At 29.4% G+C, this 18,479-nt stretch overlaps 4 protein-coding genes across 10 annotated transcripts; 2 read left to right on the top strand and 2 right to left on the bottom strand.

Annotated features, from left to right (window-relative positions):
- Window positions 1-3,121: 3,121 nt before the first annotated feature.
- LOC103568877 (ubiquitin-conjugating enzyme E2 N) lies at window positions 3,122-7,781 on the bottom strand. Of its 5 annotated transcripts, none has more exons than XM_008545888.3 (4): window positions 7,559-7,781; window positions 7,159-7,478; window positions 6,359-6,617; window positions 3,122-6,149 (listed from the first exon to the last, which is right to left on the bottom strand). In XM_008545888.3, exons 3-4 carry the CDS (start codon window positions 6,601-6,603, stop codon window positions 5,939-5,941), a joined length of 456 nt encoding a protein of 151 aa, XP_008544110.1. In that variant the 5' UTR covers window positions 6,604-6,617; window positions 7,159-7,478; window positions 7,559-7,781; the 3' UTR covers window positions 3,122-5,938. The 5 variants fall into 5 exon arrangements, with proteins under 5 accessions (XP_008544110.1, XP_008544111.1, XP_008544112.1 ...); XM_008545889.3 differs by having other exon boundaries at window positions 7,159-7,470; XM_008545890.3 differs by having other exon boundaries at window positions 7,159-7,511; window positions 7,573-7,781.
- A 142-nt stretch (window positions 7,782-7,923) lies between these two features.
- LOC103568876 (tubulin-specific chaperone E) lies at window positions 7,924-10,566 on the top strand. Its single transcript, XM_008545887.3, has 7 exons — window positions 7,924-8,275; window positions 8,340-8,729; window positions 8,800-9,078; window positions 9,177-9,306; window positions 9,697-10,000; window positions 10,074-10,291; window positions 10,366-10,566. Exons 1-7 carry the CDS (start codon window positions 8,088-8,090, stop codon window positions 10,456-10,458), a joined length of 1,602 nt encoding a protein of 533 aa, XP_008544109.1. The 5' UTR covers window positions 7,924-8,087; the 3' UTR covers window positions 10,459-10,566.
- Window positions 10,567-10,612: 46 nt separating this feature from the next.
- LOC103568879 (general transcription and DNA repair factor IIH helicase subunit XPD) lies at window positions 10,613-14,354 on the bottom strand. 2 transcript variants are annotated; one of them, XM_053737778.1, is made up of 13 exons: window positions 14,077-14,354; window positions 13,906-14,005; window positions 13,567-13,821; window positions 13,258-13,491; window positions 13,037-13,160; window positions 12,882-12,978; window positions 12,678-12,811; window positions 12,075-12,604; window positions 11,827-12,002; window positions 11,480-11,759; window positions 11,299-11,409; window positions 11,117-11,215; window positions 10,613-11,053 (listed from the first exon to the last, which is right to left on the bottom strand). In XM_053737778.1, exons 1-13 carry the CDS (start codon window positions 14,079-14,081, stop codon window positions 10,919-10,921), a joined length of 2,280 nt encoding a protein of 759 aa, XP_053593753.1. In that variant the 5' UTR covers window positions 14,082-14,354; the 3' UTR covers window positions 10,613-10,918. The 2 variants fall into 2 exon arrangements, with proteins under 2 accessions (XP_053593753.1, XP_053593754.1); XM_053737779.1 differs by having other exon boundaries at window positions 14,143-14,354.
- Window positions 14,355-14,441: 87 nt separating this feature from the next.
- Window positions 14,442-18,100, top strand: LOC103568880 (protein lines). Of its 2 annotated transcripts, XM_008545896.3 has the most exons (3): window positions 14,442-14,703; window positions 14,841-15,394; window positions 15,503-18,100. In XM_008545896.3, exon 3 carries the CDS (start codon window positions 15,642-15,644, stop codon window positions 17,397-17,399), a length of 1,758 nt encoding a protein of 585 aa, XP_008544118.1. In that variant the 5' UTR covers window positions 14,442-14,703; window positions 14,841-15,394; window positions 15,503-15,641; the 3' UTR covers window positions 17,400-18,100. The 2 variants fall into 2 exon arrangements, with proteins under 2 accessions (XP_008544118.1, XP_053593755.1); XM_053737780.1 differs by having other exon boundaries at window positions 14,442-15,394.
- The last annotated feature ends 379 nt before the right edge of the window (window positions 18,101-18,479 follow it).

Raw genomic sequence — 18,479 nt, 5'->3', positions numbered from 1 at the left:
AGTAATAAAATAAACAGACATTTTATCAGGCAAAATGGGATTTTCTATGGCAGTAAGACACGATTGAAGTCATAGTATCGTACTTTTAAGCTTGCGATAATGTAATTAAAAATGTGTTGAGCTTTATCGCTGAATCTCGAGGCAAGTTGATGATTTATTAAATAAAAGTAGCTTTGCTAAATATTTAGTCTGTGCAAAAAGACAAAGGTATAAATATATAAATAAATAAAATATATATATTTAAAAAAAATCCGACTCTCATTGGCCACGAACGAATTGAATGCTCGAGTGAATAACTGCTCTAGAGAGTCTCACTAATAATAATAATAATAATAATAATAATAATAATAATAATAACGCCAAGGAAAATGATAGTTAATTTAAATGCACATGATTATAAATAGCACAAAGCTCTTCACGCGTATCGTTTTGGGCAGAGCTGAAACAAATAAATAAATAAAAAAAACGTGTATATTACTATATTAATTAATACATTACGTAATTTATGGATTTAACTAGTGGTTATTTATTAAAATAATAAACAATAATAATAAATAAATAAATAAAGTAATAATATTAAATATTATTATTCTCACTTTGAGATACAATCTACGTACATTTCTTCAATGAAACTTGTATTTAAATTAAGCGCTTGAGAGATAAATTACATGATAATTATTATGGTGCCCGACTTTATTCATTTTTACTGAATAAAAAAAAATATTGAATAGTAATAATAATGATAAATAAATAATCATCAGCATTTATAATCATGACAAAGTGATATACGTAGAGCACACCAAAAAAACATTTCACTAAGAAAATTAAATATATATATATATATATATATATATATATATATATATATATATATATATATATATATATATATATATATATATATATATATATATATATATATATATATATATATATATATATATATATATATATATATATATATATATATATATTTAAATTATTAATTAAATAATTATTTATAGAGTAGCTTATATTCTCAAAGCCGATGTATAAAAGCTCTCGCTTATGTTATTATGTATCGATATCCTTGATAATGTGTTCTGAATTATAATACTCAAATCTTTTATTTAAACTTCAGACTATTCTATTGCCATTGAGCTTCCATTTCATACAATGCGAAAGCTCGTTAAATAAAATTATGAAACACAAAAAAATAATTAAGAGATTCTTAGACAGTGCCTCCACTTTTTAAAAATTATCGACGACTAAACTGTCATAAGGGTATCAAATTTTATCAATTAACTAAAAAGAAATTGAAGCATTAATTGAAAAAAGTACAACTTGCGATTTCACCGAGATGTAGATTTTTTAAAAATTACTTACAGCTGACATCAATTAGGAGTCAAACGAAATTCGGTAAATAAGTTTCAGGCTACAAAATTTATCATAATTAATTATGAAAGATGAAGACTTTACTGAAATTTATTTAACGAATTTCGTTAAACTCCTAATTGATGTCAATTGTTAGTAATTTTTTAAAAATCTATCTCAGTGATAATTGTAACTGTGTTGTCCTTTTTCAATTAAGGTCATTCTCAGACAGTTCTTCCACTTTTTAAAAATTTTCAATGACTACTGTCATAAGCGTATCAATTTTTTATCAATTAATTAAAAAAAAAATTAAAACCTTGATTGAAAAAAAGACATTTGTGCTGAAATTAAAAAAAAACTACTTATAGTTGATATTAATTGGGAGGTAAACGAAATTTAGAAAATAAATTTCAAGCTGTTTTTTTTTTTTTCAATTAAGGTTTTAATTTTTTTAAATTAATTAGTAAAATTTGTACCCGCCTGACAGTTGTCATTGGAAATTTAAAAAAAGTGGAGACTGTCTGAGAATCTTTTTAATGCTTTAGTAATTTTTTAATTAATAAACAAAATTTTAATATGATTATGACAATTGAAGCTCATTAAATATTTTTTAAATAATTGGTATTGTTTGAGAATTCCCTTAGTAAAAAAGGTATTTGTGACCTCGTTGAACCGCCGGTGACGCTTTTGTTAACGTGTATCATACGCTAAATCCAGCCTTATCATCTTCATTGTAGTTATTATTATTATTATTATTATATATATATATTAATGTAAGTATCTCCCGTAGCTTAAACACAAAGAGAATTGTAATGAAAAGCTATTAAAAAAAACTCTATTATTATAATAAGTCTTCTTGCGGTTTAATTGTCACAGACTGAAGACGAATCATTAAGTAAAAAAAAAAATTATAAATCAAATTCTACTAGATTTAAAAATTAAGTTTATAAAAAAAGTAAAAAGAATGATTATTAAATTGATACACTGGTGGTGCTCTTCATACTTAGATACCGCTCCTAGCAGTAAGTTTATCATTAAAACGTTATTTAAAAATTATAGACACACTAAAAAATTATATTTATAAATTTTCACTTTTTCGTTTGACCAGCTAAAAATATATATATATATTAATTGTAAGTGCGGGCAAGCGAGGACTTTGATAGATGATAAATTTGATGATCGATTTTAAATTTAACGTCAATGTATAATACTACTGATTAATTAATTTATTAATACACGTTTTTAATACGCGTGGTATGAATTGTTGAAAAGATTATACATAAATATATTATATATACATATATATTTACATATATATGAATATATAATTAACTATAAATATATTTATGCGCTTGTAAGAATGGAAGAAAACTCTGGCATGGGAATTTTGAATCCATATCTTTTATGATATAATTGGAACGGTATGATTATATATATTATGGGATCAAAATAAGATAAAAAAATAAAAAATAAAAAAATCAAGATGTCACATTGTAGGTGGGTGGCTAAAAAAATAAATAATCTAGTCATTAATGCAAATAAGACCGGAGTAAAAAAATAAATAATTAAATATATATATGTATGTTTATTTATTTATAGTTATATATATATATAAATATACATATATATATTATAAAATACTCATAAGCCATCAACTTGAGCCGCCCTGACTGATAACCGATGCACGTTTTGTTAAAGTTGCATTAAATTATAATTTCATCTATAAAATTGCCATACTAATGCATATTAAAAATAAAAATAAAACGTCTGGATGCCATAATGTTTATTAATAATAAATTAATAACGATGAATAATAAAACTCGTGACGTTATCGAGATGTTTATTCGTTATATAATTTCCGATTGCATCGCGACCTGCTTGAATAAAAAAATTTAAAAAACAAAATTGTAACTGAGCTCAGCTCATCATGCTGTTATATTTTTTAAGTATCTTTTGTATGTTTGCAATGTCTATTATTAATTATTAATTATTAATTTTATCATTTCTTCTCTCAATTAATATTTTTACAATTACATTTTTTTTCTATCACGAGTCATGTACGCACTTAAAATTACAGTGCTCGTTTTATTTAATTTTGTGTGAAATATATAAAGTTAATAATAATAATAATAATATATATATATTATTGATAATTATTAGTAAAGAAAATAAATGAAAGAAGAGCAGAGATATATATGTAAAAGAATTTTTTTACGACATCATGTTAAATGGCGGCAGATGAATATCGGTGGTAAAGTGATTTTAAACTTGGCGCCAATACTCACCTCTCCATTTATTATTTAGAATGACAGAAAATAAAACAAATAATATAATATAATAATAATAATAATAATAATAATAATAATAATAATAATAATTGATAAAAAAATAATAAAATCAACGTCGGCTGTTAATAATTTCTATATAGAAAGCAAAGTAATTGAAGCGAAATAATTAAATTTAAAAAGTTAAAAAAGATGCATAATAAAAAATAAAATGCGATATTTGTAATTTAATTAAATATTTATGTAAAGTTGTTTTAAAAAAAGAAATTAAATAACTTGCGATTTTATTTATAACGCGAGTTGATTGGGAATTGTATTTAAATTCATTTGGATATTAATTACTGATTGATCCAAATGAATTTTCAGTGTCATGTTATGTTTAAGAATTTAAAAATAAAAATAAAAAGTAATAAAATATAAATATGAGCAAGAGTAAGTTATATAATTTAAATGAGAGAAAGATAATGGATATAAAACAAAGCCCGCGCGTTAATTTATAATAATCTTATTACCATGCTAGGGCTTGCGTTGTAGCTTTAAGTCGTGAAACGCACGCTACAATAAAATTTAAAAAACTAAACAATAAATAAATAATAAATTTTAAAAATCATCACGACTATCTTTATCAATGTTTGTGAGTAATATTATTATAAGTTAAATTATCAGTGAGCTATTGAATGTGTATATGGTAATAATTATTATTATACTAGTCCACACAAAGATAACAATAAACTGTAATTTTGAATTCAAAAAAATGAAAAATAAGAAAAAAAAACAGTCACTAAAAGATTACATGAATTATTTAATCAAATATTATTTAAACTCGCTCATTAAATTCAATCATTTATTTAACCTTTTATTTATTTTATTTTATTAATTACTCAATTTTTTTATTTATAAAATACGATGAGTTTACATATTTTTAAAGCAACATTCAATCAATCAATCAATTCATCAGACGTCTTTGAGTATTTAAGATAAATGCGAACGTCATCTTATCTTTTTCCGACAAGCAATCGATCCAATAATTATTTATTATTTAACTTTACTTTGCGACATTACTTTTTAAATGCAAAGAAAAACAAGAAAACTTGTCGCGACTATAATTATTATTATATATTTTAAATTAATTCTATGTACAATAAAAAGGACAGGAGATGTGAAAGCACGGATTTATCACAAACCGGAAGAAAAAAATTCAAATATTATTTATCCACATTGTTATTGAATTGATTTTTTTTTTTTTTTTTTTTTTTTCAAGACCTGGGTACATTATTAATAATAAGCACAACTGAGTTTATCATTTATTTTCTCTTGTTTAAAATCCTTAATACTGTACACCTGGAATCTATGGCCCGATGACCAAATGCATTTAATATCAATTTAACTCGTCTTAAATCCAGCCATCATGATCGTGAGTTTTTATCAAGACAAATTTTCTTTATTTTTAATTTTAAAAATAAGACTAATTGCGTCTTTTACCCACAATCAAATTACTATATAATTGTCGCTGTTATTATAAATAATAATAATTATTATTAATCTTCTTTAGTCATTAATTTAATTATACGTTAAGCATAATAGTGTTAAATCTGTTTAAAAAAAACGTGCTTCAATGGAGTGCTTCTCTAATAATAAATTTAAAAGAAAAACACGTGTCAAGCATTCGTTTTTTTTGTTTGTTAATTTAATTATCTTTATAATTTATACTTTGATTAAATTACTAAAAATTTAAGAAAGAAATGTAATAATACGAAAGCACTTGATACATTTATCAGCAATGCAAGTCGATAAATGAAAGTATTACATCACCATCAGCTTGCATTCCATCAAATTATTTTTGTTTACAAATAATTTAAAGAGCACAATTTTTTTCCGGCTGCTTATTAATTGTTAGTCTATACATCATCTACTAAAAAAACGGGGGACTCGAGAGAAAAAAGACAAACTGTTAATTTCAAAATAATTTTCAAAACCATCACTTGCTGTCGATAAATTACAGCGTTTAATTATTTGTTACTTCAGCTTCTTTAGTTAAATTTGTTTTTATTATTATTATTATTATTATTAATATTATTATTATATAATGTATTGTTTATTGTTTTACTCTTTGTCTTTAAAAAAATTTATCTTTATTTGCATAGCAAAATAGTGGACACGGATGGTGAGTGCGGTACAAGACCAGTGTGCCAGGAAAATATTTATTTTAAGTCGCTGATAATTGTCGGACTTGTTGACGGTGACAATAACAACAACAACAACAACACGTTTAATGGTGGATAATAACGACAAGGCTGAGATCAATTTTCCATAGCGTATCTACGTGTCCACTCTTTGGCATTTCGAATCGCTTCACTTTCGTTAACTTTCCACAGTTCGGCAACATCATTTGCTAGTGGATCATCCGGATTCGGTGCACTCAATAGTGCCTGTATAGAAAGCAAGACTGTCCTTATTTGTAGAGCTGGACTCCATTTGTCTTTGAGTATGTCTAAGCAAATCCTGCCGAGCCTACAAAATTTATAACTTTATTATTTGTCTTTTATTTAAATGCCTCGACGATCCATTTTATTTCAATGACGCGTTTTAAAAGTATAATTTATTTTTTTTATCTACTGTGATAAGAAATTATTACGAAAACAAACTTTTTTTTTTCTTTTGTTTCAATCAAACGAGACATTGGAACAAGTGATTAAAAATATATTTAAAAAATAAATTACCTGTCAATATTAGGATGATAAATTTTAGTGATAAACCTGACTTTGGGTGCACTCATCGGGTAATCTTCTGGTAAAAACAACTCTAGTTTAAATAATCCCCCTTCAAATGGCGAATCTTCTGGTCCAGTTACAATAACATGGAAATATCTTGCGTTGGTTTCATCTGGTACCGCACTGATGCCGGGAACGGGCTCCTGCATCAGTCTTTGTGTTTCTTTGATGATTCTTCTTGGCAATGCTGCCATTTTTTCAGTTTATTCTGCAATTAACAACCAAAATTAACCTAACTAATAATAAAACCAAATAATTATAAACATTTTTTCTTAACCTCGTAACTCAATAGCACTCTAGTACTTTCTTTCCGGGGTCTTTAACCAAACAAAACATAACTCGCATGCTAATAAATCAATGTGTCGTCAAGTAACTGACGTACATGTCTAAAATCATGTAAAAATTATATCTTTCTCAATTATTTTTAAATTTTGAAGCTAAGCAAATTACAGAACAATGGAGATCATGACCTCCAGTATGAGAAAAAAAACACAACCTAATTTTCCTACACTTATTTTTCTCAACCTCACGAGTTTACATGACAGATTATTTTTTATAAATTTACTTCTCATACAAAATCCCGGTATTTTCATTCATAAGTTAAATATATAAATAAAAAAAAAAAAAAAAAAATAAAATGCCCAATGAGTTTCTAAGCGGCAGAAAAAAAAACCGGAAGAGTAGTTGAGTTAAAGTATAAATAAAATAAAAATAATTATTTTTTGTTAAGTAAAATAATTTTTACGTACATAAGACTCTTACGATAAATAATGCCCGCGCTGAACCCGGGTTGCAAGTCTTGGCACGGGTGTATATTATTTTTAAAAAATAATTTTAAGTATCCAAGTGTATTAATTTAATTTTTAATCAGTAATATAACACAACACGACGATGGTGGTGATTTGGTTGCTCAAGTTACTGCCTTAGCTTCTACTGCTGATGATATTGATGATGTTGATGATGGTGATTGTATAGTTCACTTGTCTGGTATAGTACAGTATTTTTTTTCTTTTTTTTATTAGTATGTATTCAGTGTCGTCGTTCTTCTTTCCTTCTCACTTCTAGAAACCTCCAAAAGAGCGTATGTCCAATAGGTATACAACTAAACAACCAAATATATAAGTGCCGTAATACTAAATATATACTTACATATATCTACATACACATAAGCAATGAAAGGAGACAGAGTATGTGGATTTTTAATTACGGACAATGACAAGAGATTTTAAACGTGGCGGGTGTTTTTTAAATTATTATAAGTTCGGGTAATATTTAAATATCGCGCACTTGAATTTTAAAAATTATTTTTTAAATAATTTACGGGTAAATTGGTTTACTATAATGAAATTATTTAATTTAATTTTGTTTTAAGAAATATATGAGTAATGAGTAGTGAGTGCGATGCACTCTCGTATTTCATCCTGCCGATGGCGCTGATGTCTTCTTTCATTTTTTTGTTTTTTCTTTCTTTTTTTTTTTACATTTTATTTTCTGTTGTCATCTTGCTTTGATGGTTTATCAATGGACACTACATCTAGGTACAGTACGTGTTTTAAAAATACCAACTTTAAGATAATTGGGTGTCAAATTCATTGAATACCAACTTGTTAATCAGTTGATGTCTTGGTGCTGATAGCAAATAGTATCTGTGTGGGTTTTTAATCGTCTGACAGACAGGATGGTTGGAACCGGTGATGTTTGTCATGAAATTGGAGATCGTATTGATTGCGATGGACATCCAGGTACTGTTTGCTACATTGGGCCAGTTGTTGACACAAATGGATTGTGGTTAGGAATTGATTGGGATGATCCGGCACGAGGAAAGCACAATGGCACTTATCATGACATTGAATATTTCAAGACAAGGTATTGACTGAATAGTTAATTAGTTTATTTATAAATTACACTGATAATTAATTTATATTCGAAGGTATCCAACATCTGGGTCATTTGTACGCCCTGGTAAAGTTAAAACAGGAATTTCTTGTCCGGAGTCAATAAGACGGCGATATGGTCTCGTTGATGACGAGCTGGCAGGTGTTGATCGTGATAAATTGTCTAGTTTGAAACGTGAAATAAATGCTCCGTTTTTGGAGATGGTTGGATTTTCAAAAGTAAACAAAAAACAAAGTGCATTTGATCAGTTAACAGTTATTTGTTTAAGAGAACAATTAATATCTAGTGCTGGAGTTCCTGGTGAACTACAAAAGCTCTGTCCTAATTTACGGGAACTAGATATTTCAAAAAATTTAATTAATTCCTGGAAGATCGTCGCTGATATTTGTTCCCAATTAACGAAACTTGAACGTCTTGACGTCAGGTAATTATTTTATTTATTTAAACAATTTTGAATTTTTTGTTTTATTTAATAATTTGTTTTTTTTTTTTAGTGAAAATTTATTGCCTACAAAAATTGATGATGATCTGAGTAATGCATTTATTAATGTCAATCAATTGATAATGACACGAATGAATTATGACTGGTCGGACATCGAGTGGTGCACGTCATTATTTCCAGCACTTAGGATTCTCTATGTACCATTTAATTATGCCAGTACATTGACCGAGCCTCCAGTAAATTCGAACCTACATCAGCTGGTTGATCTGTCACTCGAGGGAAATGGTATCAGTAGCTGGGATGAAGTTTTGAAATTAGGAAATTTATTAAGGTGAGCAATAAGTAAATAAGATAATTATTTTAAATTATATAATGAACTTAAGAAAAAAAGTTAAAAATGACGGCGTAACCAGAATCGCGATTATTCAGCTTGGAAAACCTCAATTTAAACTCAAATAAAATTCAACGAATAAGATTTACATGTGATAATGCTATGGGGAAGACTAAAATGTTTCCTGCGCTTCGGCAATTACATTTGTCGAAAAATTGTATCAATGAGGTAAACATTTTTATTTATTTAATATTTTTATATTATCAACTTTTATTTTGAGACCATTCTCAAACAGCGCCTCCACTTTTTAAAAATTTTCAGTGAGTCAATTTTCATAAGCGTATAGATTTAAAAAAAAAATTACAGTTCGAATTTTCAAATTTTGTAGACTACAATTTACTTACAAAATTTTTTTTAACTCCTGATTGATAACAACTGTAAGCAATTTTTTTTTTAAATATATGTCTCAGCGAATTACAAGTTGTCTTTTTTTTTTCAATTTTTTGTTTTAATTATTTAATAAAATTTGAATATCGTTATGACAATTGAAAGTCATTGCATATTTTTAAAAAGTGGGGGACACTGAGAATGCCCTCAATAAAATCAATTTCTTTTTAGTGGCGATCAATTAGTGAATTAGAAAAATTAATAAATCTTGAAGACTTGAAATTACGTGACAATCCAGTATTCGATAATGATAAACACGAGACAGCCCGTCAATTAATAATAGCGCGTATTTCAAATTTGAAGTGGTTAAATAGCATCGAAATAAATCGAGAAGAAAGAAAAGGTGCTGAGTATGATTATTTGAAGGCGTTTGCGACAGAGTGGAAGCAACTGAATCCTGATGATGATAAAATCGTTGAGAGTCGGAGAAAAGAATTTATGGAAAACCATCCGCGATATTTACCTCTAATTGAAAGTATGACTCATTACAATAATATTTTATTAATTATCTGAGTTTGTTATTAATTTTATTGAGCTATTTTTTCTAGAGTATGGAGCTGTTGAAATTTCTACTTCGAAGGTTGGAGGAGAAATGAAGTCTGACGTAATAACTGTAGAGTTTGTCAGCACAAATGTCGAGTCGAAAGTTAAAAATGTCAAGAGAAAACTTTTGAAAGACATGGACGTACAAAAACTAACGGGTTTAGTTCAACGAATGTTCAGAATCGCTGGCAAAATTCCTAAACTCTCGCTTATTCAATCAAATGTTAGTTTCAAATTTCACAATCTACATATTAAAGTTTAATTTTTTTAAATTAATTAATAATTACTAATTCGCAGAGACCAAAAGATGAAATTCCTCTTGACAAACCTTTACAACAATTAAGTTATTATTCCATTCAAGATGGCGATCAGATATTAGTCCGTTGGTGACATTGATCTAGTTTATTCCTTTGTATTTATAAATATAAAAAATATAATAGGTAAAAAAAACTTACAATTTAATATTTTAAGCATTCTTGTAATTTTATCATTAATATTTTATTAAAAAAAAAATTTTTATACAAAATGCCTGTTAATTATTTATTTAAATAATTGCGCGCTTTTTGAACCTTTCAAATATTGCGACAACAATTAGAGGAGTGTTTAAAAAATATTGGCACGCAAATCATAAATATTTTAAATATTAAACTCCAATTCAGTGTACAGAGTAATTGTCGGAATGCATTCAGTACACGTAAGTACGAAAAAATTTTTTTTCTATTTTCTAGATGCAGTGCAACTGGTAGTAATTCAAAAAATAAAAACAAGTAGAATGAGCTATGACTGAAATATTTGAATTTATAAATTTCATGAATATTTTATTATTATAAAAATTGTATAGTACATAATATCAGTTTTGTTGAGCCTGTTCTTCGATTTTTTTAGCCTCTTTCTTTTCAACTTGCTCTTTCGTAAGTAATGACAAACCCAATTGGTCTTCTCGTGAAAATGGTTGGGCCATTTGCCTTAGCCATCTCTTGGCAATCTATAAAAAAATTTTAAAATATATATCACATCATAAAAACCTAAAACGAATAAATAAAAATACCTGTACTGCTTCTTCTGTTGATAAATTACATAAACTATCAGTCAAATGTTCCTGGATCCACTTGGGTATTTTGCTTCGTTTGTCAGCTCTAGAAAATCTCTGAAAATAAGTAAAGCAATAAAATTACGCTCAATAACCCGTTTTTTTTTCTTCATTCAAAGTATTGTTCATTAAATATTTACCTTGTCAGCAAAAACCATAATACCGTAGTCAGTTTTTCCTCTCAAGACACGGCCGATACACTGAGCGGCGTGTCTCATAGCATCAAACGTCAAAAAATCATTTTCTCGTATCTGATAGGAAATTAAAAAAAGTTATCAGCAATAAGTCATTAATTATAATTTTTGGTATTTAATTACTAACTTGGAATTGATCTCTAAGATAATCCAGCCGAGCTTTCAATATACGGGACTGAGTATACACATAAGGAATTCCAAACATAAGTACAGCTCTACCTAAATGATGATCAAAATCAACTCCTTCAGAGACTTTACCTCTTGCTACTGATAGCAATACCGCTCCTCTACCACTATCGCAGGCTTTTATGTAATTGACAAGAGCTAGACTAGTTTCTGCAGAGTCTTGAGTCTCGATAAAAAGAAGTTTGTGTCTCTGCAGTTGATCGACAACTCCTTGATCATACCTGCAGTTATAATAACATTGAAAAAAAAAATAGTAACGAGTCAGTAAAATATGAAAAGTAAATTTACCAAGCTGCGATAACTGATTCCATGTACAAATAAGACGTAAAAAAACATACAAGTCCATCAGGTACAGCAGCTGCAAATTCTACCAAAAGTTGTCCATAATTTCTTATCACAGCTACATCATCTCTCGTTTCATACTTTGAAGAAATGGCGACTTGATCGTTACCTTTTGATACAATCTATAAATATTAAAATTTTACTCAAACGCCTCATTAATTTAATTATCAGCAATAAAAAAATTAATTAGTTACCATGGGCAACAAACACGGCCTTGCCAAGGTCATCGTGAAAGAAGTCATGATAACAGGATGGAAATTTAAAATCTTCGGGTACATGTCTAAAGGCGACAGTGTACCGGATGTTATGATGACAGATTGAAATCTGTCAAATATTGGCTTCATTGCAATAGACGAGTCCATGCAACTGAAATGCAGGACCGGATTCAAAACAGTTGGTGTCCTGTCATCAAAAGGTTCGACTATTATCGTAAATCCAGTCGTGTAACTGGAAACCAGAGTCGCGAGATGGGTCACAAGAATCAATGACGAAAAATCCGTCAAGTCCGTTATCTCCATGGTTCGCAGAAGAGACGCGAGTCTTTCTGCGCAAAATTTAAGTGGCTTTCGTTCGATGCATACTTTACTCTGCAGGTCGCGTAGAAATAATGCTGGTGTTTCTTGAACCACGTGCTGGACTCGCAATCTCGTTTTTAAATACTCGACAAAACGCTTAAGGAAACTGACGAAATGCTCAGCATTTCTTATATTCCCAGGAATTACCTCTGTAAATAATTACCAGGATTGTTTTAATAATTGCTATGATTGTAAATAAATTTATCACTCATCAGTGATCACCTTCTAAAATTTCATCTGGTAAGACTGGATTGGCCAACACAACATCTGTTTCTCTGGAAACTTGAGCATCTTTTAAACCTTCTACTAGCCTCTGATACTCTTCTTTAAGTTTATTAGCATCTTCATCTCGCATTCTATCATTTTTAATGAAATTTAAAATAAATTTAAAAATAAATAAAGTACTATATGAAAATGTAAACATACTCAGCTACTGTTTTTTCTAATAATTGAATGTTTGTTGAACATTTTTCCATCGTCTTTCGAGTAATTTTGACACTCATCGAATCAATACAAACATTATCTGAAAATATTATTTACTTAATAATTATTATTACATAAACTAAATTTATGAGCCGTACCAATGTTGTGAGCTTCATCAAAAACAACAACTGAATTTTTAGCAAGCTCTTTGGAAACCGTCTGAGCAATTTTTGGATCCAGTAAATAGTGATAACTGTATACGACAAAGTGTGCTTGCATTATCTAAAAATATAAGTATTTAAATAATCCATATACATTTTATAATTTAGTCAGTAAGATAACAGACCCTGGGTCTGTTCTTACATAAAAAAATACCTACAGCGAGTCTAGCAAGAAAATACGGACACCAATTTCTGTCTCTGCCATATTCTTTGACATCATCAATCGAATAAATACCGGGTGGCATGACTCGTTCGCGAGCTTCCAAATCAAAGCCTTCATAATAGCTACAAATTGGTGTACTTTCATCATAATTATGTCTGGCTCTCACATATGAAGCCGTCAATGAATGACAGCGGCCGTCAACAATCTTTCCATCTCGCTCTTTGCTGACCTTTAGAAAAAATAATCAATCCAATTTTATCATTCGCATTAATAATAGAACAAAATAACGAATAATTGACCATACTTCCGGGTGTATACACATATTTTTCCTAGAACTGAGAACAAGTCCAACCATTCTGGGCGGGCTGCCCGTTTCTTTTTCGTAGTAATCCATGAGCTTCTTTAATTCTTCAATGACTTTTTCGATCTCAGGCACAGTTCGAGAACAATATATTAGTTTTGTAACTGCTGAAGGATTCTCCAGCATGTAAGCGACAATTAATGATAATAAAGTGACTGTCTTTCCAGTGCCAGAAGGCATTTCCAGCAGACAATGACCCTGACAAATTAAAATCCATCATAATTACATGAATTTTAATTACCAAAACCATTCAGAGATTTTAATTAATGTCAAATAAATTACCTTGGCATCCAAGCCTCTTTTGAGCTCCAACATGTAGGCATATTGTTCTGGATAAATATAATCATAAGGAAAGTACACAATCAAACCATCAACACTTATCCTGCAATTAATTGTCAGTAAGTAAAAACAAAAATAAAATAAAAAACGAAATAATAAAATTGCAATACTTACTTCATTATTAATTACAATAAATAAATTAATTAATTAATTAAAAATATTTAAAAATTATTTATTTACTTTTTTTCCCAACTTTAGGTTATGCCGGCAAATAATTACATTTAAATACAACCGCACAGTAATTAATCATTCTGACACTTGAGTAATCATTAATTATCAAAACTAATTAACAAAAATTAATGAAAAAAAAAAAAGTAATTTTTTCAAAATAATTATTCTATAAAATAATAGACGATTATTTACATGCGTAAATTTTAGCGCGACATTTGAAAGCTACCGCCATCTGTGTAAAATATTAAACGTCAAAATAACCGGAAACGACCATAGTATCCCAAAAAATATATATACATATATAGAAATAACACAGAAATAACAAATATGCGCTACTGTAATTGCGACGTTGCCAAACAGATGATATATTTATGATAAAAATTTAAATTACAGGGTAAAGTTAATGGAAAAAATGTGAAATATGTCATTTAAATTAATAATAACAGCCGGCAAAAATAATTAAAAATCAATTAAATTTGTAATTAATGTTTTTGAGATTAGTGATAAGTGGAATGTTAAAGTGACAGCTACTGTGTTACGCAGCTCCGTGTGATGCCGTACTTATTATTTGTAATAATATTAAATCAATAAATAAAATAAATGCAAATAATTATTATTTTAATTACTAATATTATGTATTAATTATTAGTGTGTACTAATTATTGATATATATGTATTTTAAATAAATTATTTTATTTTGTCCATAGCAATGTGTACATGTGGCAACGTAGCAAACCTCTTCCCGTTTGGTGCTCAACAGTACGCCTCTTCCTAGTCATAAGAAAATTCCTTCATTTATATATATAATATACATATACATATAAACAAATAATATTTTATTATTTATCATAAATTAAATGGCGATAAATTGGTAATTGTAAAGTTTATTATCCCAGCAGTTATTTATTGTCAGTATATTTAGATTTTTAAAAAATCTAGACGTTTTATAAAGTCGTTACTGATTTACACAAACAAAAGTATGCGCTCGTAAGTCAATCAATTTTTATCACCCTGTAAACCAACGCATTGGTTTGTTTATTATCATACTGAGGTATCCATTGTGTTATTTTTAAATTGTTTATTAAACAATAATTATTATTTGTGATGATAAATGAATTTAAGTGAAGAGGAAAATTGAAAACAATCGAGGGTTATACCTGCGCATGCTTAATCCTCCTAAGAAGCAACAGTTTTATGAAGCGGCAAAGTTAAAAACAGAAGCTAAAATGTTTTATCTGTCCTGTAGCACTGATGTCAATGAGTACGTACATTAATTTAAATTTATTCAAATTTAAATATCGCATGGAATTAATTTAAGTTTTCATTTAAAGTTAAAATTTTTACCAGTTTTTTTTTTCTTTTTATTTAGAATGATAATTCGATGATAGATGATAATTATTTCTCGGTCGTTGTACAGCAACCGAGTCCAGTCATGTCTGGGTCAAGAGTAACCTGATAATACGGACAAGGTTGATTTAATTGTTGATTGGTGAGTTGATTGGAGTGAAATGGAGGAGCCAGCAAAGAAGAAGCAGAGGATTGTGAGTGAAGAGTACGATGAGGACAGTGAGGATGAGCTTATCACGGAGATGGAGAGGTTTCAGAAGAGTCTGCTGGAGCAGTGTCTGTGTGGAATTCCGGAGAGCAGTCTGCGAAAACCTTTTGTAAGTTCAACCACGCGCTCGACGAACGGGGTCAGTAATGACCGACGCAGTGGTGTTCTGTCCGAGTGGGATCCCGAGAGAACTTTAGAGTACATAAGTGGCCTTCAATTGCTTTTCGATCTTGCGATAAAGCAGAATAAACGCGGTCGAATGTGTCGTCGGGTGGTGAATGTCTGCGAGGCATTGACGAGAAACGAGTACGGGATAATTGATCAGCTGATTGATTTGTCGTGTACGTCAAACAAGTTTGTGTCTTTTACAGCGAGCCGTGCTCTTGCCTCATTTTTTATAATAACTAAAAATACCGAGGAAAGATGGCTGGAGAGATTGACTCACTCGCTGGTGAATACCAGCTCGCCGAGTCAAATGCTGTTTACGCTGGACATTATCAAGAGAGTTGTCGAGCACAAAGACTATGGAATAAACCCACTTGATGATTCAGACAGTCAGTACTCACCACCAAACTGTGATTATTTGGACGTGTCTGAATCCGAGAGCTTGGACAGTACCCCAGTGAAAGCCATGTGCGTGAAAGCTCTCGAGTCAAAGTGGTCAGTGTTGGTCAACAAGTTCGACGCGATTCTTGGATCTTATACACCGCAGCACGAGTCTGCGGTTATAACTTTCCTAGACCTGTGGGAGTCTATTATATCGGTCAAGGCCAACCTGTCGGTCATCGACACCAAGCTCTTTTACTCTCAGCTTGACAGCCTGGTTGTCTTGCTGAATAACAACGTACCGGGTATTATTTGGAGGCATTTGCTGGGCTTGTTCAACGAAGTTCTCTGCTACGGAAGCACACTTTCGCTGCAGGATAATCTACCCGAGGAGCCTTGCTCACTGGCCCACGTGGTCGTACGTGCTGTCAAAGACTGGAGGCTGCTGGATGGTCTGCCCTACCGACACGGCTCTGGGAGATTCGGCGGCGGATCGGGAGACGGCGACCGACCACTTCTGCAGAAACTTGTTCTGCTCGTGCTAAAAAGCGTCGCAGTGACGGTGAAAGAGACACGGAGTGACACCAGCGACTCGTCTCTGGGTTCCGAGGCTGAGGATCTCGACGCGGACATGGCAGTAATTGAACGCAGCATCCGAGAAGTCTTGAGACAACTGGATCAGTGCGTGAAAAACCTTATGCCTTTTCATCCAGTGATGCCTCTGTCCCAGTGGGTCGTCCAGCTGTTTCACGATCAAGACGACTCTCTGATCGAGGGCATGGTTTGCTGTCTCGACGTCGCCGTGGGATTATTTTACCGCGGGCCTCCTCAAAATGAACTGGCCCAAATGCTCAGTCCAACTCTGACCTTTGTCCAGTTCATAAAAGCCGTTTCTCACGATCATGACGTTCTGTTGGATTATCTCGTTAGCAACGAAACTTGCTTTTTACTTTATTTACTTAGGTTTCTAAAGTATATAAAACGTAATTGGCATGAATTCGTATCGTGTTGTGGTAGAGATTTAGATGATACCATGACAGTACTTATAAGACTACGATTATCTATTGATAGACTTGTATCTAAATCGTTATTCCCTTATAATATTGCTCCTGTATTACATTTATTAGGAAAATGCGAGTCTCGCTATGACGGTATAGACAATTGAACTTATCACAGTATTACGTCTCAATTATTATTAATAATTAATACTTTTTTTTCTAATTATTATTATTATTATTATTATTATTATTATTATTATTATTATTATTATTATTAGTTACGTATAAAAGAATATTTAAAATTTCCATTATCGTCTTCGTATTCTCGTTTTTTACGATCATCACAATCATCAAATCATTTATTCTTCATACATCATATCATTCATCGCCGTTAACTTAAATTTGAAATCCGTTAAACGATTTTTTTTTTACTTTTATGCTATGTAAATTTAAACTGCATAACTACTTCTGTTTATCATTACTATAATAATCACATTAATTGTATGTATTAATTATTTTATTATATTCAACAATAATAGTTATTATTACTATTATTAATAATATTAATATTATTATAATTATTTTTTTATTTGACATGCAAAAACGAACAATATATTATAAGCATTTTGTACATTGCTGTTTTTTTTTTTGCATTTAAAAATTGTAATTAACGTACTAAAAAAAAAATATTTATGCGGCAATAGACTTTAGTATTGTGTCAATTAAATTCACTTTTTAATTTAAATACTCTGTACAGTATAAGATTTTTTTTTTGTTTCGGTAAAACTTAAAAATTACGAGCGCACTAACACGTGCTGTACTTAATTAATTGGAATTAAAATTTAAAAAAATAAATTAATAAACTAAATAAATAAATAAAATATTTAAAGGTTAATTATAATATTGATAATTAATTGTAAATTTTATAGCGTAATAAAAATGTATGACATTGTTAAAAACAATATTTTATATATCATTAAATTATAATTAATTAATAAATAAATTTGAGTATTTTTTAAATAATTATTATCAGCGAGTTTTCTCGTTTAAAAGCCAGTGTCTTTTTAATTCAAATTTTAATGACAAATTATTAAATTCAGTTAATAAACAATTATTGTGTCATTGGATGTACTCATAGTAAAAACATTGTACTATTTATTATGTACACGTAAAATACATACAAAAAGACAAAAAAAAACAAAAAAAAAAAAAAGAAATAAATAATAAATTTAAAAATAATAAAAAAT

This window comes from Microplitis demolitor, chromosome 3, assembly GCF_026212275.2.
Source record: "Microplitis demolitor isolate Queensland-Clemson2020A chromosome 3, iyMicDemo2.1a, whole genome shotgun sequence".
In the NCBI taxonomy this organism is placed as follows: domain Eukaryota; kingdom Metazoa; phylum Arthropoda; class Insecta; order Hymenoptera; family Braconidae; genus Microplitis; species Microplitis demolitor.
The sequence above is the reverse complement of the archived record's forward strand: the minus strand, read 5'-3'. Positions and strand labels throughout refer to the sequence as shown.

Excerpts from the sequence above, each read along its gene's own strand:
- LOC103568876 (XM_008545887.3), top strand. The coding sequence starts at position 8,088 with ATGGTTGGAACCGGTGATGTTTGTCATGAAATTGGAGATCGTATTGAT. Across the intron at positions 8,276-8,339 it reads ATTGAATATTTCAAGACAAG|GTATCCAACATCTGGGTCAT; the intron begins GTATTGACTGAA and ends TTATATTCGAAG. Across the intron at positions 9,307-9,696 it reads CGAAAAATTGTATCAATGAG|TGGCGATCAATTAGTGAATT; the intron begins GTAAACATTTTT and ends ATTTCTTTTTAG.
- LOC103568879 (XM_053737778.1), bottom strand. Across the intron at positions 13,822-13,905 it reads AAAGAGGCTTGGATGCCAAG|GGTCATTGTCTGCTGGAAAT; the intron begins GTAATTTATTTG and ends TTAATTTGTCAG. Across the intron at positions 11,054-11,116 it reads CAACAGAAGAAGCAGTACAG|ATTGCCAAGAGATGGCTAAG; the intron begins GTATTTTTATTT and ends ATTTTTTTATAG.
- LOC103568877 (XM_008545888.3), bottom strand. The coding sequence starts at position 6,603 with ATGGCAGCATTGCCAAGAAGAATCATCAAAGAAACACAAAGACTGATG. Across the intron at positions 6,150-6,358 it reads TATCATCCTAATATTGACAG|GCTCGGCAGGATTTGCTTAG; the intron begins GTAATTTATTTT and ends TAAATTTTGTAG.
- LOC103568880 (XM_008545896.3), top strand. The coding sequence starts at position 15,642 with ATGGAGGAGCCAGCAAAGAAGAAGCAGAGGATTGTGAGTGAAGAGTAC.